We start from the raw sequence: 25,498 nt of genomic DNA, 5'->3' as shown, positions 1-25,498 counted from the left end.
GCTTCCAGCCACAAGTGTCTTAATGTGGTATTGAAAAGACATAATGTGTGTTAGAGTATAAAAAATTCAAGAAAAATTCTTATTTTTTTTTATCCCAACAACTACTTTGCCACGTGCATTCGTCTAGGCTTTAATCACTTCTTTTTGGGTCATCGGCCCTTAATGATTAAAGTTGATTTTCTTTGAGTAACAAGCCTTTCAAGGTTATGAACAAGGCAACTCTATTAGCACTACATAAAAAAACAGTGATATTTAGATCATTTATTGTTGAAATATAACTTTTCTTACATTTTTTTCCTGTATCCAACCCAGTTAACATTTCTTGTGAAATAGTAGATGGGCAAATCTCCAAAATAGCACATTTCTAAGTTTATATCACAAAAATAGCACTCAAAAACTAAAATGACCAAAATAACATTTTATCTTTTGAAAAATTTAAATTTTTTTATTTTTCAAAATTTGAAATCTTATCCCCAAAACCTCACTTCTCAACTCTAAACCCTAAAACCTAAATTCTAAATTCTAAACCCTAAATTCTAAACCGTAAACCCTAAACCCCACCCCTTGAGTGCTATTTTGTGACTTTTGACCTTGAGTGCTAGTTTGGGAACAAAAACTTGATTTAGTGCTATTTTGGTCTTTTTCTCATAGTAGAACGAAAAATAATTTTATCAGTTTCAACTTCGAAAAACTTCTTTCAGCTGTGCGACCGATACTGAAATAATCAACCTGTGTTTTGATAATAATATTTCATTTTTTAAAAAAAAGGTCGAGCACTCGGTAAACTTTTGAATTTCCATGAATATTGATTCTTGAACTATGTTTAAATGCGTACCATTCTGTAAAGAAACTTCAAAATTTAAATATGATGTTCTCAAAGTATCACTTTTAGTTTTTTTTTTTAAATCAAACAAAAATCCAAAAGACCAAGTTTTTTCATATATTTGAAATTGTTCAAATCTGGACTCGATGGAGTTCACCAAATGAAGACTGTGGGTCTGTTTGTTTCTCCATCTGGATGAGTTATTTGGATGAAGATGAGAGTTTTGTTTATTTAGACACTAAAAGTGAAACTCATTCAGATAGATCATTCGGATGACTTTTGAAAATTTAGGCTTAATTTTAAAGTCTATTCAGCTGAACCAATTTGGATCTTTTGAATGGAGATGGTTCATTCAAAATAGTGTCTATTATGCCCCTAATGTAATTCACAAATTACAAACCTAAAAATAATATCATTTTTCTCACATACGAAAACTAACAAAACTACAAAAACACGTTTTCCCACGAAAACCTAAAAATTATTTTTTCACGCCAAAACCCCAAAAACGCAATTTCCCGTCAAAATTGCAAAAACGTGTTTTTCCGTCAAAATTGCAAAAACGTGTTTTTCCGCAAAAATCAAAAAACGTGTTTTCATGCCAAAATCACAAAAAACATGTTTTCACGCTAACACCCCAAAACACATTTTTCCGCCAAACACACAAAAACACATTTTTCCGCCAAAATTGCAAAAACGTATTTTTCCGTCAAAAACAAAAAAAAACGCGTTTTCCTGCTAAAACCGAAAATCTTGTTTTCCCGCCAAAACCGAAAAATCTCGTTTTCCCGCCAAAACCGAAATATCTCATTTTCTCGCCAAAACTAAAAAATCTTGTTTTCCCGCTAAAACCGTAAAAACGCAAAAACATGTTTTCCCGCCAAAACCGCAAAAACGCGTTTTCCCGTCAAAACATGTTTTCCCGCCAAAACCGCAAAAACGTGTTTTTCCGCCAAAACCGCAAAACGCGTTTTCTTGCCAAAACAGCAAAAACGCATTTTCCCGCCAAAAATGTGTTTTCCCGCCAAAACCGCAAAACGCGTTTTCCCGTCAATGACGAAAAATCTCATTTTTTCGCCAAAACCGAAAAATTTCGTTTTAACGTGTTTCCTTCCAAAACGGCAAAAATGCGTTTTCCCGCCAAAAACGTCTTTTTCTGCCAAAACTGCAAAAACGTGTTTTCTCGCCAAAACCAAAAATTTGTATTTTCCCGCCAAAACAAAAAAATCTCGTTTTTCCGCCAGAACCGAAAAATCTTGTTTTTCGGCTGAAACCAAAAAAGTGCGTTTCTTGCTAAAACCGAAAAATCTTTTTTTCCCACCCAAACTGCAAAAAAAAAAATTGTTAATTTTGAAATAATTCTAATGTAAATATATTAAACTAAATAATTAAATGTAATATAGTTAAAATTAATATCAAACATGTGATTAAACCAACACAAGGGTATTTTGGTAATTTGTTTACTAAACTCATTTGAATGGAAATGAAAATAAAGAAACAAACATAAGATTTATTTGGATGATTCATCTAGATGAGCCATATGGATGGATAAACAAACAATCACAAAAATATGAATGGATCATCTGAATAGATCATACAAATGAATCATTTGGATGGAGATGATAAATGATGAAACAAACAGCCCCTGTATTGACCAAATGAAGAACCAAAAAAGTATATCATCTTCTCGACTCTCTTTAACATGTTTAGGTGTGTGTATTCATGAACACTCTCATAAAACTTAGTCTTAAAACTTAGATAACATGATGAAGCAGATGAATTTTATATATAATAAGAATTATAGGACCGAATCAAACAACCAAAGATGAAATTACAAACGACTACAAAGACACAACAAAAAGAGTTTTCTAGGTTGATTAGAGAGATCTCCAATGCTAAGAGTCAATCATCATCAACCTAGAAACAACCCTCTAGTTTCACTGACTCTCTTGATTGCTACACACGAAGACAAGAAAACAGGAAAAGAGAACCGACTGAACTCTCTCTTTTGAAGACCTTTTAGCATGGACTCACATGATGGTGCATCGACCCTTTTCTTCATTTGGTTGCGTTGGCATTTGCTGGAACCGGTGCGACTCTGAGGGATTGTATGTGAACTCAGATGTGTCAAGCCCATACTGGTTCAACAAAAAAAAAAACACACATCAGCGAATCTCAGAGTATCTCGTTTCTTTTCAATTGTTGTTTCAAAAGCTTTTAAGCAATTTAATCATGTTACCTTCTCCCTCATACGTGCACTCCAAGGGTCACTGCGGCTCGGGCGTTGGTCTAAAGTAGGAGCGACTGGGACACCAGTAACAGGGGCGGGTTGGCGGTTGATAAATGGCTGCCTGATCTGCCTCGGTGGAGTAATAAACTCGTCATCACTGTCATACTCCGCTGGTGTATTAGCTGCCCTAACCATAAGGGCAAGCAAGAAAAGCAAAGCCTGCGAGTAAACAAGACAGCATTAAGAGTTTTTAGAGGTGATAGTATGTTTCCATTGCAATATTCTGAGTAGACAGGGATATTAAATTTTTCAAGAGAGTTTTGCAGACAAGTTTTATTCATCAAAAATATTTAATACTGATATCAAAAGTTTGCTTGCTCTTACCTCGAAAACAACGGCTCCTAGAGCTACCCATCTCACAATGTTCCAGTTTTCTCTGAGGAAGTTATAGATAGTATCGAAGTTTCCAGTCCTGTCAGAAGGAATTTCCTAGAGAACAGATATACAAAATGGTTAGCTAAGAATTGAGTACAGTCCTGACTTCAGAACACTCACATCTCTCCAGCTGTTGTCGAAGAAGATAAACGCAGCAGCTCCAAGCTCCGCCAAGATCAACAAGATGAGAAGCAGAGAGTACTAATCTCAATTAAGGAATCTAAAAGGTTGTTTGTAAAGCAGAGAGTAGTAGCAATGACAATAAATAAGGTAGTAATAATGACAGATTCACAAGAGCAAACAAATCAAAGAGAAGCATGGTGAGCCAGGATACACAAGATAAGCAGCAGACGTTCCTGGAACAAGTACCAACACAGCCACAGCATGAAATAACAAACAGGGCCACGCCGATACCAATGAACAAGTAGATGAACCTGCAGTTCAGTTTCACGTGACCAAGATTATGTTTTTTGGGACACAGAAAAAATAACTAGTAAAACACATATATACATACATACCAAGCTTTGGGGAGATTGTCAAAGACATTGGAAGAGAGAGCGAGAGACATAAGCATGGGCCTCCCGAAAGAGACGTGACTTTGGTCGTCGCGAGTGAAGTTAAGAGAGTTGTTATCGGTTGCTCTCTGGTACTCGACAAACAAGTAGATACCATAACCAATCATGCCAAGTCCAGCAACCGCCAGAAGAAAGTTGAGTAACTTTAGCAAACACTCCAAACAACCTCTACATGCCATTTTGTTCTTTAACGACTCGGCTCCTTTATGTATGGTTGACTCAGCTTTGGCTGAAAAAAAGGATGAAAAACTAAAATTAATCGAAACTAAAACTACTTAGGCAACCCTAGAAAATATGTTATTACAAAAATTCAAAAATCCGACATGCCGTGACTATACACGAATCAAAAATCAAGTAAGAGATGAAATAAATCAAATTTTCCTAATCATCACAGAAATGATTCCACGAAGCATTTCCGGATAACAAAAGTTTATAAGAATCGAATTAGTTCAGATCGGGACAAGGACAGCGAATCGGTGAACCGGAATTAGGGGATCGAGAGGGAAGAAACTTACGGAGAGTGTTCGAGCAAAGGTCTGAATAGATAGTTTTTAGTTTTTATCTTTGTCGTCGAGAGGAAGGGGAAGAAAACCCGAAGGGAATGGAATGGAATTTTCTTCTGTTTTGTATTTTTGCTGTATTTTTAGTGCCAGCTGGCTTTTTATTTTTATAAATGGACAACTTGAAGATATATAAGGCCTTTTAAGTGTCAGGAGCCCAAGTCGGTGTACGTGTCTTTCGATGATAATCTTTATTATTATTCAGTCGGCAATTAAAATTAGTTTCTTTTTTTCTTTTGTGTGTGGAATGGAATGTACAGTCCCACACAATTTCTGTTTGTAATTTTACTAAAACACAAATCCAACTTTAGTTCATCTTCAGAACGTGGTTCAGAATGGATCTAACCAGGACTAAATATCTTCAACCCGCTTCGGAGTGCAGTTGACACTTGCTTTATCACTGTTGACTGAATGCAATCCTTTTTGACACGTGACATCGACTATTTGCGGATTTACTGTAATTATCATGAACGTTACCGTGCCTGATAACAATTTCGATTTTACATATAAGAATCTATATATATTTTAGCCTTTTAGGCAATGTCTAAAAATTTGAAGCGCATCAAAAGAATTTTCCCCACCCATCCAAACCTTGGAAAATACTTGATTCGAAACCGAACAAAAATATACAAGTATTTAACTGGGTTTAAAAATTTTCTACCAAAAACAAAAACCCAAAAAAAAAACTGACACGAATAAATCCAAATCAAAAAATAACTGACTCGAATAGACTCAACCAAATAAAAATCAATTTATATCTGATCAAAAATGTGAATATCCAAGACTAGTTTATATATTTAATTTATGATTTAATTGTATTATATTTTCGTTTGCAATATTTATTATTATTTTTGTAATATTTTCAATTAGTGTAAAATTTTAAATGGCAAATTTAGAGTTTAAACTGCCTAACTTGATTATTAATAATTTTTTTGGTTATTTTTAGAACTTTCGATAAATATGATGAATTAGCTAATTTTGATGAAGTTTTGGTTATTTGAGTTTTTTGATAATAAATACTTGAACCCGGCTCGTTACAGACCTAGAAAATTATAAATATTTTATAGGTATTTTAATTATAGATCTTAATCAATCCGTATACGAAAGGAACCGACTCGAATCCAAACCAAAAATTTCCAAATATCTAATTGGATCCAAGTGTCTAGTAACCGAAAGATACGGACTTGAAAAGAACCGATCTGAACCCGACCCAAAATCTCGAATCCCCATGCCTAGGCATCAACAGCCGAGTGGTCTATGAAAAGATTTGATCGTTAAGGGTTATTTTATCACCTGGAATAAATCTAACATTAGTCGGTATGATTATCGCGTTGTTTGGTCCAAATTCATTCAAAGTTCCGCTATTGTTTGTTTGAAACACTGTCTCAATTTAAATTGATTCTATCGGTTTTTTTGAAAATAGTTGTTGAGCTTGTCAAGTCCTAGGTAATTGTTTTATAGAAATATAGTTTCTCTTAGTTAACTGATTTTTTTCTTTTTCATAGAGTTTAATAGCGAATGTTAAAGAAGAATTGAGGTTGAAATATGTTGTATTTGATTGCCAGATTATTAATAAGCTTCATCCCTCTTACCACTTAAAGATACAGCATAAAACAGACCTTTAATGTTACTTTATTTGAGCTCTTTTGTTGTGCTATTCTGTTAAATTGAAGATTGATTCATTGGTTTTATGTGTTACATATTCTTTTATGATTTCGATAATGAAATCTATTCCAAAACTGTATGAGAGAATTAAATGGAGTTAATGTCACAGACGTCCATGTCACTTTTTGGATTAATGAAATTAAGCTTGTGATGTTAATTCCATAACATCATTAAGTTGAGGGATGTTGTCATGTATAACATATACTTCATGTAGCTAGATATACATTTGTTCAGTCTGCATGACTAGCCATGTGGTGGTTAATAGTCCATGTAGCTAGCAATCATTTTTCCTTCTAATAAACACTATCTTGAATATATATTATGGTCTTCATTAATAGCTTTGATATCTTCTTATAAATATTAACTAATCATGAAATTATACCTAGTTGGTTCTCTTTGTTGTTGTACAATTCCCTCTAGGAAAGGAAAATCGTCACTACACTTAAGTTCTATCCAATCACGAAGTGAAGAAGAGACGCATAGGATTGAAAGGTGATGATCCCATCAGATTGCTCCATAACTTTTATGTATCGGGTGTTCCCATCACTATCAGGGCAAAAACCGCTAAGAGTCGTCGATGTTGTTTGTTCCCCAATGTCATCACCACAATCTGGATGCAATCTGAGCTTCCACTGCACTAATTGAAGAACATTTAGGTAACGTTCTAGATCTCATTAATTGCTTTATTTGTTTGTAATGTAAGTTTGATGCAGTAACTTCTATGGCAACCTAATAACAATATCAATTATAACTATTGTAATCCGCAACCAAATGTTACTCTTTGTTTTCTTCAACCTAATGTAACTCTTACTTTTCATTTAATGATCTCAAATGACTCACATTTTTAAATTAGGTACTTGGATATCCACTCGAAAAATATGTTACTAATGCTTTTGTTGCAGTAACTCTGATCTCATCTTCGTATTGTATATTTCTTTTGTTCATCTCAGTGTTGGGATAAGTGTAACTAAAATGGTAGTACATGAAGATACAAGAATGCCAAGCATCCTCTTTAACGATACAACAAATTTTCTTACCTGATATATAAAGATATAAGTATCATTTAACTCTTATCTGGCGTCATCTAAAGGTTCGTCTTGCTTGATAATAAATAATTGAACTTGTGTAGTTCCCACTAAGTCGAATTGACTTTCAAACTGTCACATTATTGTCATTTTTAGCTTTCTTTTTGGTTTTTGTTTTGAGCTGTCCACTAAAATTGTACCTGAAATAAGTGAATTTTTTTTAAATATTATCATATATATTTTATGGAGGGTTTTGTTAATCGTTGATTGTCTTGTAGATGTTGCACATCTTACCAGAAAATATAAATGTGATAAATGGTTTTGATTTTATAAGCTATATTCATGTTATATTTTCCCACGTCTCGAATACTTATTGAGGCTTTTCTTTCTTTCTTTTATTACTATGTATAGGTTACAGCGATCTTCAGCTTCACTGAAAATGATCAAATCACTGAAGATATCTTCATTCTTGATCGTCACACTAAATTATATGTCCGAGTTGGGCAACAAGTTGACCCTAAGAAGTAGTAGTTTTTTGCCACTGAAAAGGTACTTAGATTCATTCAGCTTATATTAATGTAGCAAAACTACAAAATTGTTCCTATAGATCCTCTGCCTTAACAAAATTTTCTTAAGCATGATTTTTTTATAGAGAATATAACAAGCGAAGCACCGATATACACTTTAAGAGAAGGAAACAAACCTCCAATTTTATTTGGTTCTTCACTTGCGAGTCTTCTAAAGCTGTAGTAAGAAGGGTTAGAGTCTGATCTTGGATCTGCAAGTTAGGTAATTCTTAGTCTGCAGTCATGTTGTGTTCTAGTCATTTTATTTAGATATTCTTAAGAGTTTTATGATTAAAAAATTTTCTTTGAAAAAGTTTGACTGAATCAAGCATATATGTAGTTTAACGTCAATCTTTTTGGCAAATTTATCACATATATTTATTAGAGAAAGTGCATTTTCTTCTTCTCAATGTCGTGTGGGAGAAAGAATTTCAAACATTTTCGTTCATACAAAAATATTATGTTTACTATTATATTGATACATCCTTTCACATAGCAACTACGCTAAAATTGAAGATATGATACAATTTTACATATGTGTTATGACATGCACATAAGCATCAAGACTTTTATTCTTCAAATATTAATCTATATACAATAACAAACTGATTTTGTGTACTTGCTCACATCATCTTTCTTTCATAGTAAAAAAAATTCTAATCCAATGGTCATAATTTTTTTTATGAACTAACGGTCGTATAATAATTTTGCTGATGTCATAAAAAAATATATTTGGTAACTCTTCATTGAACATTTATCTTTTTAAACAATACATAATTTAAGAACCATACATTTTCATTACTTAAACAACACTTCCGTTGACATACATGCCTTTTTATAATTTTTAGAAAAAAATTATTTTTAACCAACACATCCCTTAAAAGACATACCTTTTCATTATTTAAACAACACATCTAATCCAATGGTCATAATTTTTTTTTATGATCTAAGGATCATATAATACTTTTGCTGAAGTCATCAAAAATTTACATTTGGCAACTCTTCATTGAACATTTTATCTTTTTAAACAATACATCCTTTAAAAATCATACATTTTCATTACCTAAACAACACATCTTTGGACATACATACCTTTTTATAATTCTTAGAACAATTATCTTTTCTTTTTTAAAACGCATCCCTTGAAAAAAATACCTTTCATTATTTACACAATACATCCTTTGACAAACATACATTTTTGTAATTTAAAAATCTGAAGAATTACAATGTGATGGTCATAATTGGCTTTTTTTTTATCTAATGGTCTTAAAATATTTTTTTGTTTGAAAGCATTATTTGATCGTAACTCTTCTTTGAAATGTTTCCTTTTCAAACAACACATGTACCTTTTCAGGATCTATATATTGAAGTTCTTACAGCAGAATTATTCTTACATCTTGTTTCTTATTCTTTCATCTTTTTAATTATTGTTAAGGTATGCTTTTTGGAAAAGACAACAAGGATGATGATGACTATAGATTAACAATAGCAACTCGCAAGTGTTCGTTATTGAATTGTTGATATATTACCATCCCTTCTTTCAAAGTCACAATTGTTGATCTCTCCACGTCCATTTCTTTCGAATCTATTACCCTTTTTGGATGTAACTATTGCTATTTCCGGTAGTGGTTTATGCTGACTGCAATGGGCTCCTCTTTTAATTTCATTAAAGTGGAGAGATGAAGAGATGGAAGGCTTGAAGGATAATATCAATAGGATAACAATGCAACTTGCGACCGTTGACGACTGAATAGTGATTGCTAGATTGGTAGAGGATAGAAAAAATAAGTGTGTTAGGATTAATAGTATAATCAAATGAAACCAAACGTAATGGTTTAACGTTGTTAAGAAAAAGTAAAAAAAGACAATTACCGAACCGAAAAAGCTTTTACGGCATCATATGATTCTAGTGATTCAAATAATTATTAAACACTCGTTAAAGTGTATCGGTATCATTATGATGCCGTACTAACGAGATTACGAGACTGTACGTTCCCGAACGTCTTAGAAAATAAATCATGAACACCCTTTAAAACGGTTTCATCCGTATATGCATATTTGATTATACAAAAAAATTAAAATATGAAAAAAATTAAAATATGCATATTAAGAATTCTGTGTTTATTTGTTTTATGCATTTGCTAAAGTGATGTTAAGTTGAATATTGTATATACAACTTATAATTTTTATGTTATTTTGTTTAAACACTTGAATTACAGAAAATGTCAGGTCTTCAAAAAAACTAATTCCAATAGTTTTGTTACACATGAGAAATTTATGTTACCAAAGTTTTATAATGAGCAAGGTGAAAATAGTTTTATGAATTTAATAAATTTTCCATATTGAAGTAAATAAATTTAATTTAAGTTTTTATTGTAGGACTATCCTTAAAAACAAGTGACACAAGTAATAATTAACTTTATTTGATTTAATATACATATATTTTTTAATAATTTGCATTTTATATTAAATACTAATAATCCTTTCTTCATTATTTTTACAGATTGTGTTGATATGGTTTTGGATATAAAAGGAGCTGCTAAAATTGAGAAACAAACATATATATTGAAATTGTCTAAAGGTTTGTTTAAATTTTTTTTGTTCATATTTATCTACTAAAAGATTATTTAATCAATAGTTTTTATTAGATTCGCGAAAACGAAAATATGACGAATATATAGAAAATATGATGAATATATAGAAAATATATTGGATGTGTTTTATGTAAAGTAATTAATTTTAACGTGATTAAAAACTAAATTTAATGATTTAAATATTATTTAAATTTTAGTTCACTAATAATAAATTTCAATAATTGTAAAATTGATATGGAGGCAATGATCAAAATTAAAACAAAAACAACTAATGTGTTGCTGTGATAGTAATGCTTTAGTATGGTTTGATGAAAGTACTGAAAAAGATCGAATAACCAAACGTCCGTTACTTACTATATTTTGTAAACAAGGTCGCATTAAATTACTCAAAATTCAGGATCCGCCAATAGTCTTGAAAAATTTGTTATGTGATCCTTCATTTAGGAACAATATTAGAATTTTCAATTCTTTATTGTCTATGTGTTCTATGGGTGGTGACATAGATTATTCAATACTAAACTATGGTGGTCCTTTTTGCTTTAAGGTTCATGGTAAAAATTATCATAGTATAGGATCACTTTTACCACTTGATGATAGAAGACCCAAATTTCTACATATATATATATTCGACACATCTAATGAAATAAAAAATAGACTTTTAATCATGAACCGAGAAGGAAAAGAATCAGTAGATACACAAATATTATCATCACTAATAAAAATGCTCGATGAAAGTAATGTCCTGGCAACGATTTTTAGAAAAGCTAGAAACAAATATGAAAGTGGTGATACAGCGGAATTGAAAATTCATATGGTAGGATATGATAAATGGAAAAAGACAATATGAATTACCATCAGCCGATGAAATAGCTTGATTAATAATTGGAGATTTTTCTTCAACTATGGATGAATGGGATGTTTTACTTCAACATAAAACTGGTAATTTGCAAAGAATTTTGGCTACTCATCCACTATATATGTCTTTGTAGTATTCCTTATTATTTCCATATGGAGAAATTGGATTTTATGATGGTATACCATATGTCCAAAAATCGCAATCAAATCAAAGTAATAGTTTTTTAAAAAATTACAGAATACTATACGTATCGTATCCAAAAAAGAAATACCGAAGCATATACTATTACCCGTAGCGGTAGATTATTTCATCAATATGTAGTAGATGCTTTTACTTCTATTGAAGCAAGTCGTCTTACATTTATTAAACTTAATCAAAAATCAATAAGAGCTGATGTATATAATAATGTAAAAAATGCTCTATCTAGAAGAGATCATGACTCCATAAGTCCGAGAAAAAGAATTGTATTGTCATCATCAATTACAGGTAATCCAAGATATATGGCTAAAAAATATCAAGATGCAATGGCACTTTTTCGTTGTTATGGAAATCCTGTTTTGTTTATTACAATGATTGCCAATCCCAAATGAACTAATTAATGGCACTTTTTTGTTGTTATAGATGAATACTTAAAAGTATCTGGTGCTAGTTCAGCTAATGATAGGTTTGATATTGAATCATGGGTGTTTCAATTAAAAGTGAACCAATTAATGTTTTTGATTAAAAAAAAATTTATTTGGACCAATCAGTGGAGGCATGTATATAATTATGTATTGTTAATATCATTTTAAATGTATGTTTTACAGATTATTTGCTGTTACTAATGTTTTTTTATTTATGCAGTCGTTTATACAATAAAATTTAAAAAAACGAGGACTTCAAGATGCACATATTCTAATTTGGTTAAAAATTGGGCGTGAGAATGTATGTTCTAATGACATTTATAAATTAGTCTCAGCTGAATTGCCAGGTAGAATTAATGATCCTGAAGGTTATAAATTAGTGGATCAACTTATGATGCATGATCCATGTGGAATCGATAAACCAAACAATTCTTGCATTGAAAATGGTATTTGCACAAAAATATCCTCAGCGTTTTGCATATCTTCATGCCTTGATAATAAAGAATACATTAATTATAAACGTAGGGATCTATTTACCAGCTATGTTATGAAGAATCTTCTTCACAGCGACCAAGCTGATAAGTAGCACCTGTTGTACCCATCTTATGTCCCAAGGGAAACTTCCCTTTATCAAACTTTGTTTTAAGATGTCGGTATGTTTCAGCAAGTTTATCACAATCGATTTGAGGTATATAAGTAATGGGAACAGACTCAACACCATATGGCTCCACATTCATACCTGCCCCTTTAAAGACATTATAAAACGAGATATAAAATTATGTTTCTCATTGGCATATATAAAATTATAAACGTAGGGATTTATTGTCCAGTGATATATGGTGTTTTATACATCTTGTATATATGCTTTTAAATTAGTTTTCAAGTCTTTATCGAGTCTTCCTAGTCTTTTTGGAGTCATTACAGGTCTGGAGTTGCATTGGATGGGAGATGGACCAGCTGGAACAAAAGAGGCAGAAAACAATGCAATTTGGTGGTTTTCACGCAGAACAGTCTTGATGACTGTTCCGGATAGCGGAGCAATCCGAGTGACTGTTCCGAGTGAGTGTTCCAGCGGCAGAGATTTTTAAGGAAACTACAATCATTACGGGATTTGCCCTAATTATCCATATTTTCTCTCCCAGCCGCCTGTGGCTTTGATATATCATATTTTCTGTTTCTCTTTATCATACTACGCTGTTTTGGGGAGAAGAAACCAGACCTTAGAGATGGAGACTTGAGATTTTGCTACTTTGTAAAGGGAGAAGGCCATCTCTCTCGATTTAGAGAAGAACCCCCTGAACCCTATTACTTTATTTCAGTCATATTTCATGTTGCTTTATATCTCTGTCTCTGTGTTTTCTTGCTCCATGGCTGAGTAGTCAGCTTGCTTAGTCTAGGGTGTTAGGGTGTTAGATCTGTGAGCTTGACATAAATAAGTTATAAATCGATTGTCTTCATTCACTGTTGTTCTTAAGGCTTGCATCAAGTTAACCACTTAGTTCATGATTCTAGGTTTAATCTATTCATCAAAAGTGTTATAGGTTGCTAGACATAACTTGAATGAGCATTGCATCCCTAATCAGCGAAAGTAAATATTAGGGTGTTTTGTAAACATATCGGACTTGATCTCTATTGCTTGCTGTCGCATCTTGATCCAAACGAGAGTTTAGGTATCAAGATCGATCAGCATAGGGAGCAGTACCACGACAGTGGACTGTTCTACTTGAGTGATCCGAGTTCTAGACTTGCTCTTAATTAAACTTGAATAATTGTTTGGCTCACACTTGTTTAACACCCGACCAAACCACCCTAGGCTAGCATTTTAATCATCTGAAATCTTTAATTAATCTTATTACTTGCTTGTTACGAAACTTTAATCTCAAAACCCCATCATTGTTTTAGCTAAGCATTGATCCCATGAGGATAAAGTGTAATTGTTGGTCTCTGTGGATTCGATCCTAAAGTGCTACATCGACATACCATTCGATTGTGGTAGTGTGCACATTAGGTTACTTGGTGTGCGTATACACGTAATATCAATTTGGCGCCGTTGCCGGGGACCATCTTTTTACCTTTATTTTTCGGTTATTTATTTAGTCTAAGACCTCTAACTTGCCTTATCCTTTTTGTTGCAGCTAATGTTCCAGGTGCATGACCAGTAGACATACTCGGAGAAACGCACAAGGAGAGTTAGTTACATTTACCAACCAGGAGCTAGCAAGGTTAGAAAGAACAAATCGTCAACAGCCAAGGCAAACCGACACCACTATGGGTGATCACGCCAATCACGAGCAACTCACTGCTCAGTTGCAACAGATGCAACAACAGATGCTTCAAATGCAGCAGACCATCCAAGCTCAGCAGGATGCTACTGAACAGACTGCTCTCGCACGGCAGGAACAACAGGCGCATACTGTTCCAATCGGGCAGAGAAACCTTCCTTGCAACATCCCTACTACGCGCTCTGCCATTGTTCCTCCACTCTGCACCAGGCAGGACTTCGAGATCAAGCCTGCTTTGATCGGTCTAGTACAGAGAAAGGTGTTCTATGGTCTCTCTACAGAAATTCCAATGGAGCATATTGAGAGCTTCGAAAAATTCTACAGTTTCACTCGCGTGAATGGTGTTCCACCAGACTACATCACGTGCATGTTATTCCCATTCTCTCTTGATGGAAAAGCTGCACGGTGGTTGAACTCTCTCCCTACCGGCTCTCTCACTTCATGGGAACAGGTCCGATCAGCGTTCCTCAGCCATTTCTACTCTAAGGCAAGAACAGCTGCATTGAGGAACAAGATCACCTCCTTCAGACAGCTCACTGATGAGCCTTTCTGCGATGCATGGGAGCGCTTCAATGACTATTGCAGAGAATGTCCTCACCATGGATTTGATGATGATTACCTCCTGGACATTTTCTATGATGGAGTGGACTGGAAATACCAAGGTGCTCTAAACACTGCGAGCAATGGAGACTTCATGACTCAAACCACTGATGGAGCGTTTAAGCTGATTGAGAACATGGCTGCTAGCTCAGCTAATAAAAAAGAGGAGAGTGATTGCTCCATGAAAGGGAGCAGTTCTGACACCCAAAAAATAGATGAGCTGACTGCCAAGGTTGATCAGCTACTGAAAAACAACCAAGGGCACGTCTTCAACATGGAGCAACCTACGGCCGGGCATATTCAGAACCAGAACCAGCGACAACCGTAGAGCAATCCGCATGCTGTTCCAGCTATCGGGAACAGTCAACCAGATGAGCTGAAGGGTCTGGGTATGATGATGCAACAATTGTTGCAGGGTCAGCAGGTTCAGGACAAGGCATTGAATCAGGTAACCACATAAATGGATACCAGGATGGGCAACATGTTCACTGAGCTGAATAACAAGTATGACAATCTTGCGATCCACATAAGAAAGATCGATGTTCAGCTTGCTCAAACAGCTGAGAGTGTCAAGAGGCAACAAGAGACGCTCCCTGGAAGAACTGATAAAAATTTTAGGACTGAGCACTGTAATGTAATAGAGCAGCTGTTCGCTGAGACTGTTCTAGGCGCAGAAGAGGACACAGAGCAGTCTGCTAGCTCTGGAGTGACTGGTCCTAGCGTGCCTGCTGAAACTTCACCAGTGCGAGTCTATGTTCCCAAGGTTCCCTATCCTATTCCACCTAGACATCTGATGGATCCCATTAGTGAAGAGCAGCTGATTGGTTTTAACAAGATGGTGAGAAGGCTTCCTAAAGAACTTGCATTTGAAGATGCTCTGCAGATTCGTCCATTGCTCCAGTTCTTTAAACACTGTAGAGAGACTCAAGAGGAGATCAAGGTCCTCTATACCAAAGCATTGTCTACACCAGCACTGAAGGTATTGCCTAAGGTTGATGATCCTGGAAAATTTGTTTTCCCATGTTCCATCGCAGGAACAACCTTCAAGGACGCTCTTTGTGACTCTGGTTCTTGTGTGAATCTCGTCTCAAAGGCTATTGTAGACGATTTGGGTATTGCTGATGTTGAGCGTTCTCAGCTGACCCTGACCTTTGCAAACTCTTCCAGAGTAGTCCCATATGGAACCATCCGCAGCCTTCATGTTCAAGTAGGGGAATGCATTGTTCCTGCTGAGTTTCAAGTTGTTGAGATGACCAAGGATCAAGAGATGCCTTTGATATTTGGAAGGACATTCATGGCTACTGTTGGAGCAACCATCGATATGCCTAACAAGAGAGTCTGCTTCTCCAACATTAACAAGAAAATTTTCTACAAGGCTGTACCCACCAGATCTTCCTCATCACACGCCTCTTGCATCTCAGTGTTTGATGTAGAAAAGCTGAAGGTTGTTCCAGAGAAGGAGCATGGTGATAAGGGTGAGAGCAGACTGTTCTTTGATGAAGATCCTAGCACTGATTCTACTAAATTCAGGGAGAATTCAAGGGTAAAACAGAAAATCCAGAAGAAAAGGGTCAAGGGAGATCCTACAATGACTTTGATACCTTTCAAGTGTGATGAGAACTCCATTGAGTATGAGGTAAAGTTCAAGGGTACCTCTAAACCTTTCTCTAAAGTCAGAGCTATTCTTATACATGAGCTGAAGGAGAAAGGAAAAGCTGCTGTGAAAGGGTTGTTGAGCAGAGTTCTGGAGCTGAACATGTCTGATTGTGGAGCTTGTTTTGGAACAAGCCCTCCTGCTCACCCCGACTGATCCCAGTCACCAAGTCAAGCTAGAGACTTAAACCAAGCGCTTGGTGGGAGGCAACCCACTAGTGAGTGTCATTAACATTAGGATTTTCTTTTTACTTATTTTTGTTTTTAGTTTGTTGAGTCTCAGGTCATAAATCAGAAAATCCGAGATCCTTGACTGGAGCAAGCAGCTGGCTGCTCTCATTCCAGAGCATCCTTTACCGGAGCAACCGCGTCTTGCTCTGTCAGGCTGCTCCGCGCCAGGTAAGTATCTCGAACAAAAAAAAAAATGTTTATTCTTGATTTCACCTTCTCTCTGATTTATTTTCACACCAGGGACGTTGTGAAGTAAGTCTGGGGGAGGGTTTTCGTCGTTTACTAACTTGTTTCTTTCTTTTGTTTTTCTTTTAAGTCAGTTTGAGTCAGTTTTTATGATTGAGTCAGTCAAAACTTTGTGGAAATTAGGACCTTATTCCGTGTTGATCACTGACCACCTCGTGCTTTAGTTATCTTATTCAGTGACCTTAGCAGTGGCGAAAGACACACATGTGGACCTGGAACGCCCTGACATATCTCACTTGATTCTCCAGAAGTTCTCAGCCGATCAGGTTACACTGGGTAGACATAACTCCACCTTACTTGAACCTAATCTTGACTGAAATTCTTCTTGTTATGGGCATTAGATCAGGGAAACGAGAACACACTCAGGACTTCTTATCATTTTTATCCATCTTGCTGATCCTGAGTGGCTAGCTCATATTTAGCTAGTTCCCACCCTGCACCTTAGCCTTTATTCCACCTTCATGCATTTGTTTTTCAGTGTCATATGTGCAGATATGTGCAAAAAGGTCGGAGAGGAAAGGATCAACGCAGCCTCCTACTCGTTACTGCTGCAGAAATTATGTCAGAAAGGAGAACAAGCAGATTAAGGGAGCAACCGCTCCATAACTAATGAACTGCGCAAGAGCAGGGGTGGAGAACCAGAATGGTTACGAAATCAGAACCACCAGTGGCACTCAGAACCATCATGTATGACCTCCTTCTTCGTCACATCACCATATCAGTCTTCAAAAAAAAAAAAAAAAAAAAAAACCAAAATAAGGTGATGGAGAAGGGAATGATATCAAAGAAACATGAGCCATTGGGAAGATAGAGCAAAGGAGTGGGTACCAAAAGAAAAGTGGAACGCAGAACAATCAGTTGTCTATTCCGTCATCAGAACAGTCGCACCAGATAGAGCAAAAACGAGTAGAGGTTGTGGACATCAATGGATCTATCCTCTCTTGCCATTTTGTGTGATATCCTGCATCCTCTTCAATGAAATTGTAGCCCCTAAACACTCTTAACTCTACCATAAAATAGCCTGTTCCACACCTAGACCGTTTACCCTGAATGATGCCTGTGATGAGAAGCTCACGCTACTCTTAAATGAATGTAGGGAGTTCTGTCTCGATAGTGTTGCTTTTCAGGTTTGAGATGAAGAGTATGGAGCCGATTTTTGAACAGCAGTCAGTGGGGTTCTGGTAAGGGTGTGTTGTCCTAGTTTTACTGCTTGTATGGTTCAAAGATTCGTGGTTAAAGTATGGTTGCTGAGAATATGAGAGTTCCCACACTTTCAAACCTTTCTCCCTGTTCTTGATACTTGACATTGTTTGAGGACAAACAAGGATCTAAGTCTGGAGGAATTGATATATGGTGTTTTATACATCTTGTATATATGCTTTTAAATTAGTTTTCAAGTCTTTATCGAGTCTTCCTAGTCCTTTTGGAGTCATTACAGGTCTGGAGTTGCATTGGATGGGAGATGGACCAGCTGGAACAAAAGAGGCAGAAAACAATGCAATTTGGTGGTTTTCACGCAGAACAGTCTTGATGACTGTTCCGGATAGCGGAGCAACCCGAGTGACTGTTCCGAGTGAGTGTTCCAGCGGCAGAGATTTTTAAGGAAACTACAATCATTACGGGATTTGCCCTAATTATCCATATTTTTTCTCCCAGCCGCCTGTGGCTTTGATATATCATATTTTCTGTTTCTCTTTATCATACTACGCTGTTTTGGGGAGAAGAAACCAGACCTTAGAGTTGGAGACTTGACATTTTGCTACTTTGTAAAGGGAGAAGGCCATCTCTCTCGATTTAGAGAAGAACCCCCTGAACCCTATTACTTTATTTCAGTCATATTTCATGTTGCTTTATATCTCTGTCTCTGTGTTTTCTTGCTCCATGGCTGAGTAGTCAGCTTGCTTAGTCTAGGGTGTTAGGGTGTTAGATCTGTGAGCTTGACATAAATAAGTTATAAATCGATTGTCTTCATTCACTGTTGTTCTTAAGGCTTGCATCAAGTTAACCACTTAGTGCATGATTCTAGGTTTAATCTATTCATCAAAAGTGTTATAGGTTGCTAGACATAACTTGAATGAGCATTGCATCCCTAATCAGCGAAAGTAGATATTAAGGTGTTTTGTGAACATATCGGACTTGATCTCTATTGCTTGCTGTCGCATCTTGATCCAAACGAGAGTTTAGGTATCAAGATCGATCAGCATAGGGAGCAGTACCACGACAGTGGACTGTTCTACTTGAGTGATCCGAGTTCTAGACTTGCTCTTAATTAAACTTGAATACTTGTTTGGTTCACACTTGTTTAACACCCGACCAAACCACCCTAGGCTAGCATTTTAATCATCTGAAATCTTTAATTAATCTTATTACTTGCTTGTTACGAAACCTTAATCTCAAAACCCCATCATTGTTTTAGCTAAGCATTGATCCCATAAGGATAAAGTGTAATTGTTGGTCTCTGTGGATTCGATCCTAAAGTGCTACATCGACATACCATTCGATTGTGGTAGTGTGCACATTAGGTTAATTGGTGTGCGTATACACGTAATATCATCCAGCTATGTTATGAAGAATCTTTTTCACAGCGACCAGGCTGATGAGTAGCACCTGTTGTACCCATCTTATGTTCCAAACAAAACTTCCCTTTATCAAACTTTGCTTTAAGATGTCGGTATGTTTCAGCAAGTTTACCACAATCGATTTGAGGTATATTAGTAGTGGGAACAGACACAATACCATATGGCCCCACATTCATACCTGCCCCAGTAAAGACATTATAAAACAAGATGTAAAATTATGTTTATCATTTGCATATATAAAATTATTAAAAATTTTAAAATTTATAAAATTATGAATATGATCCGACATTCATACTTGCCCTAGTAAAAGCATTAGTAACATGTCTTTCATTGTCCATGCCAGGACCGGAAGGATTGTCACCAGTGATATCATCACCTCGCCTATTGTTGGCATCATCATCAACATGAAGAGGACATTCCTTCTCATCATGTGTCAACATTCCACACAAAAGGCAGAAAAATTTTAAGTCGATCATAACGAAAAGAAAGTGTGAAAATCTCACCAATACCAAACTGATAGTTATGTTTGAAAAGCAAAGGGTTGTCAATGTTCCAGTTGACCAAGACCCACACACAATCAGTAAGGATCGAAGAGTCCTCAAATTCAACGTCTACAACTTGAGCAAGTGTGACTCCAATGAATTCGATTATTGCCCTCGATGGATAATGGGGAGAGATTCCCTTTATCTGAACCCATAATTGACCAAGGACCTCTACTTAAAACTTTGTTAAGAGCTTCTTCTGTCTTAAATAGAAACTGGAACTTCTTGGTGTTTATAATCCGACTTATGACTTCAGCAGTTATGCCCCAAATGCAAGGCATCTGATTTATCAACCCTCTCATATTTTTTTTCTGGGTTAACAAGAACACCAATGATGGAGAAACAATTCAAATACACAGATTGGGCGCACAATACTGGAGGCAAAACAATAGGCGTTTCATCCAGCCCTAATTCAATATCTTTCAAAAGGAATCGATGATAATCACTCATCTTGAGAAAACAGAGATCGTAAAAAAAGAAGAAGGGTGTGAGAATCAAAGTATATATAAGTTCAGACCATGGCGGTTTAAACTTAGAAAATTGGTTAACTACCTTAAACCGTTACACAAGACAGAAGAAACCAGTAGACGAAAATTTGTATGAAAACCTAATTTGAGGGATGAAACCACTAACGAAAAGTCACAACCTTAAAGAAAAAACCATGTCCCTTTATTTACAACGCAACTACTTTTTAAATTTTTTTATAATGAATAATTATAAAATGAAGGGATGCGATTAAAATACAATGAAACACCACATTTTCCCTCTATAAAAGGAAAACGAAGACAACTACCTTTTCTTACAAAACAACTTAGATATGTATAGAATCAAACTCCCTTCATATAAGTTTCTAGAAGACATCAAAGTGAAACATGGAGAACAAAAAAATATTTGAAGAGTAATTCGACTATGGGAAGTAAGAAATCCTAAAAATGATAATGAAATTATAAGTCTAAATTTCTTACTATTGGATGAAAATATAATATTTCCAATACTTTTCACTAAAATAACATTTAAATTTTTTTTTTAAAATAATAATTCTATAATATAGGAAACAACCATTATGAGATCAATATATACTCGTTACATTCATTAATTTTCTATGGAGCTCTTAGAATGAAAAATATATATCTTCAATGATTTTGAAGTATGGAGGGCTGGTGAACGTTATAAAATTTCAGAACATTCATTTCTTATACGGGTGAATGGAAATTCAACAATAAATCCGGTACCAGAAAGAAATATGCTAATAAATTGGGAGAAATTTAAGTTCTGTGATTATGATCAACTTATGAAAATTGAAGACACGGATTTATATTATGAAGGTAACTGAATAATCCACATACACAAAACGTTTACAACTTTAAATGCATACTTATTTGAATAATTTTAAATGTAGATATTATTGGTGTTATTGTTGAAGAAAAGATAAATACTGAAGTTACTAGTACATGACAAAGAAGAATAAACCTAAACCTACAGCTAGAAGGGTTAGTAAAATATTTCATCAATTAGTAATATACATTATAATTAAATATAAAATTAAATTTCTATATATATATAATCTTTTTGGAGTGTTTACTCGTCTGACTCAAAACTAAACCGAAACATACATAAAACAATAAGAAAATGATCAACTGTTTGTTCTAATGGTTAAAATGAATAACTAGAGAGTTTACTCGCCTGACTCAAAATTCTAATTGAACATCTGTTTTCCGTTAAATGTTTTTTACTATCACATTATTTAAATATTTTAGTAAAACTGTTACAATAATAATAACTAAATCACATGGGAGGCAATGTTCATATTACTATAGGGGACAATATGGTAGATATATACCAAACACAGATGAACATAAAGTAGCATATGATATAACTCTGATAATAACAAGCGTAATCCCAAAACGTATTCAGGTTTTCTAAAAAAATATTATATTTCATTTACTTAAATTACTTATTTTTAACAATAAATTAAAAACTACTGAATAATAGGATATCTTTCTTTAAACACAACGTCCGCTTCCAAAATATATCAAGATGATCCTTTAAGTACTATTCTTTTTTTGTCAAGATGATCCTTTAAATACTATTCAATCTTTCAAAAAAATATAACCTTCTAAAAAATTATAAATTAATATAAATAATATATAGTACATAAAATAAATTAATTTTGTGGTCAATACAGAATACCTCCAATACAACTGAAGGGTGAAAACAGTTAAAGGAAATCAAATGATAACATTATCAAAATAACAAAAATACTAGACTTCGTTGCCACAGATTTGTTTGAGGTAGAGAAAACACTAATTCTCTTACTATTATCTTTTAACTTTCAAATTTCTAATAATCATAATTATATGAAAAAAAAATTCTTGGTACAACATATATTGTAGGAGAAAGAGTTTAACAATGAAGGAAAAATTATTGAACTTAGTTCAAGGAATGGATGGAATTATATATCTTATAATCATTTTGCTAAAATACTTTAAAAAAAAGATGGAAGCCTTATTTGAAAACAAATGCAAAAAACTAGATATTGTTGGCATATTACGATAATTAAGAACAATTCAAGTTTTTAAATTTACATATCTAACAAAATATTAATACAACATATTTAAATAAGTATAAACTTTAAATTATTGTCGAAGATAATCCATATATTGCATTATTAACCACATTCAACAAAGACATGAGTCATGACTAGAATTATGGGTAAATCAGCAACATACTTGATTAAATTTCATGTAAATGTAGTACTTATAATAATTAAAATACAAAACTGTATAAAAACTGAGATTTATCATTAGTATATGCAAAAACAATCATATAATGATTCATGTGATAACACGATTATATCCTTCTTATCAGAAAAACTTATAGAAAAAATTTACAAATTCAATGTTAAAGTCACTTCTTTTAATTATAATTCAAGTTCGGTTGGTTTATTTGTTACAAGAATTTCAGGCACCCCAATTAATATTGAGGAAGTACACAAGTTTGAATCAAATTAAATATTTATGGTATTAATACATAAAACATAAATATTATATTATTATAAAAGAAATTACAAACTTACATTTATATATAACAGTCTATAATAATAAATAAAGCTGTTGAGGAAGCTGGAGGGAAAGAAAAAATTAATGTTTCTAACCAAATTAAAACAAGAAAATAGATAACATAAGAAAACGAAAGATAGAAAACAAAGCGAAGACGAAGATCTAAATGAAAAGAAATAAGTAACAGAAGAAGTAAAATGGCCACAAAGAAAAAAAAATGATCGAAGATGATTACATTACTTAATATTACAATGCTACCTAAGAACTATTTAATTTTTAAACACATACATAATATTTGCCCATTCTCAATTGGTATATTATTTAAATGAACAATTTTGTTTGAAACATTTATTTTGATGGTTTAATTACCTATTGTCCCTCTAAATTCAACAACCAATCTGTAGTTAATTTGTTACATATATTTTACGTTCTCCTATTTTAACTAATATTTTTCTACTAAAATGAAACAAAATATTAAATATTTTTTAATAGTTATTAAATATATACGTTTAAATAATATTAAATATTTTTTAGTAAAGAATTCAAGTGGGTTTGTTTCCTAGATCAACTAATTTTCATACCCTTTTTTATTTCTAATTTTTTTGTTATATAATAAATAAAAAACATTATCCTATACAAAATTTTTGGTAAACATTTTTTAGGGAATGATTGAACCATTATACAAATTTCTTAAAGTAAAACATTAAAATAGAAAATACACGTCTTTTCTTCCTGCGCGAACGCGCGGAATTGTTTCTTAGCACTATTAAAAGATAATCATCCCTAATATTTACCTTTATAAAACCTTGACATATTACTTAAAATGACATTGCATTGTCAAACAACCTTTTACCTCTCATTAATGGTAAAATAGTTTTTTTTTTTAATTTCTAGACATGCCTTCCCTTATTATTGGTTTATCCATCCCGCATACATTTTATTATACACTAAATATGATACATATATATTTTCAAAATATGAGTCTCTTATTGATTATGATCTTTAAAATAGCCCTGTACTGTTTGTGTATTACACTTCGGTCTTGATTGATAGAGCTGATGGTAAATTAGTAATAGTATAATATAGAAGCAGTATGTTGCAAAGGTTGTATGATGTTATTTATGTATTTAACAATGTGATTGGTAAATCAGTAAATGATTCATATATAAAATTATTATAAAAATTAATATATGGTATGTAATTTAATTATTTCAAAATAATATAGATATATTTATATTTATAGTATATAAATATTATTTTATGTCAAAATAGGATTTTTTATTTTCATCTTTAAATGTTTTGACAATTAGTTGAACTCGAAAACTTCATTTTGTCAAATTCATTTTTTTTTAAGTACTCTAACTAGGATTTTGTTAAATCTTGTTTGCTTTATGTAAAAAACTGTCAGTGAAGGAATTGGAAAGAAAAAAAAAATATTTTTATGTCAATGGTAACTGATGACTTTTAACCTTTTGATTTCATTGAATCTAAATCTAATTGGTTGCAGTGAAAATGTATGTGCTTCTCCCAAGGCCTTTGCTTTTCCTTGTTGGATTAGACAGTGCATCTCTATTCAATGAATCAGACAATAAGTACATATTTTGTATATTGGCCACTATTGTTTGGTTGCTTTTGCGTTTATGGTTAAAATATATTTTGCAAGAAACACTCTCTAAATCACCTCAAGCAAAAATATTTTATTAATTGTTAATGTAAACACCAAACTCAATCTTGAAATTTTGTTTGCGCTTGCATTTGCATTTTGCAAAGCAACAATAGAGGTCTTTTAAAGTCTACATAATCAAAAATTTACATGAATGTTTTCTTATTCAGCTGAATCAATCCAAGAATGTTCTTGACTGGTGCATCAGCAGTTGTGAGCATGCAATGCCCTCTTTTCTAACGCACGCTGGACTCATCTGTTGAGTGCATTAGCCTTTGATTTCTCTTCCTACATTGTCTTATGTTGCCATTATGAGTTACATTTTCATAGGAGATGACAATGACAACGATTACAACTACATTTAAAAAAGCATAAAAATTCACCACCTTATATTTCAAGCTCAAAGTCTCAGTATTTTTACAATCTATGCGATTCGATTGATGGTTCATTAAAATAAACCTTTGTTGCGACGAATCACCCAGCTGGATTAGTCATAATTCACAAGACTTGCATGATTGAAGTTTCACAACTTTGAGATTTTTTTTGGATTCAAGTGTATATAGGAAATATGAATGAATGATTTTAAAATGAACATTTTGTATGGTCTGGTTTGGGTTTAAATATTTTTTTCATAATCATTCAACCAAATAAGTCATTCTATTTAGATGCTTTGAAGCGAAATCATCAATCAAAG

The 25,498-nt window shown here is 33.6% G+C and overlaps 1 protein-coding gene and 1 non-coding gene across 2 annotated transcripts; both read right to left on the bottom strand.

The window, feature by feature from the left end:
- Positions 1-2,579: 2,579 nt before the first annotated feature.
- Positions 2,580-4,735, bottom strand: LOC103874745 (tobamovirus multiplication protein 2A). The gene is made up of 7 exons (XM_009153180.3): positions 4,576-4,735; positions 4,004-4,289; positions 3,820-3,919; positions 3,606-3,686; positions 3,435-3,539; positions 3,060-3,269; positions 2,580-2,958 (listed from the first exon to the last, which is right to left on the bottom strand). The coding sequence occupies exons 2-7, from the start codon at positions 4,237-4,239 to the stop codon at positions 2,851-2,853; spliced, it is 840 nt and encodes a 279-aa protein (XP_009151428.1). The 5' UTR covers positions 4,240-4,289; positions 4,576-4,735; the 3' UTR covers positions 2,580-2,850.
- Positions 4,736-14,730: 9,995 nt separating this feature from the next.
- LOC117134576 lies at positions 14,731-14,837 on the bottom strand. The gene has a single exon (XR_004458759.1). It is a non-coding gene; the product is annotated as a small nucleolar RNA R71 (small nucleolar RNA).
- Between the last annotated feature and the right edge of the window lie 10,661 nt (positions 14,838-25,498).

The sequence above is a fragment of the Brassica rapa genome, chromosome A05 (genome assembly GCF_000309985.2).
Source record: "Brassica rapa cultivar Chiifu-401-42 chromosome A05, CAAS_Brap_v3.01, whole genome shotgun sequence".
In the NCBI taxonomy this organism is placed as follows: Eukaryota; Viridiplantae; Streptophyta; class Magnoliopsida; order Brassicales; family Brassicaceae; genus Brassica; species Brassica rapa.
This window is presented reverse-complemented; position numbering and strand designations above follow the sequence as displayed.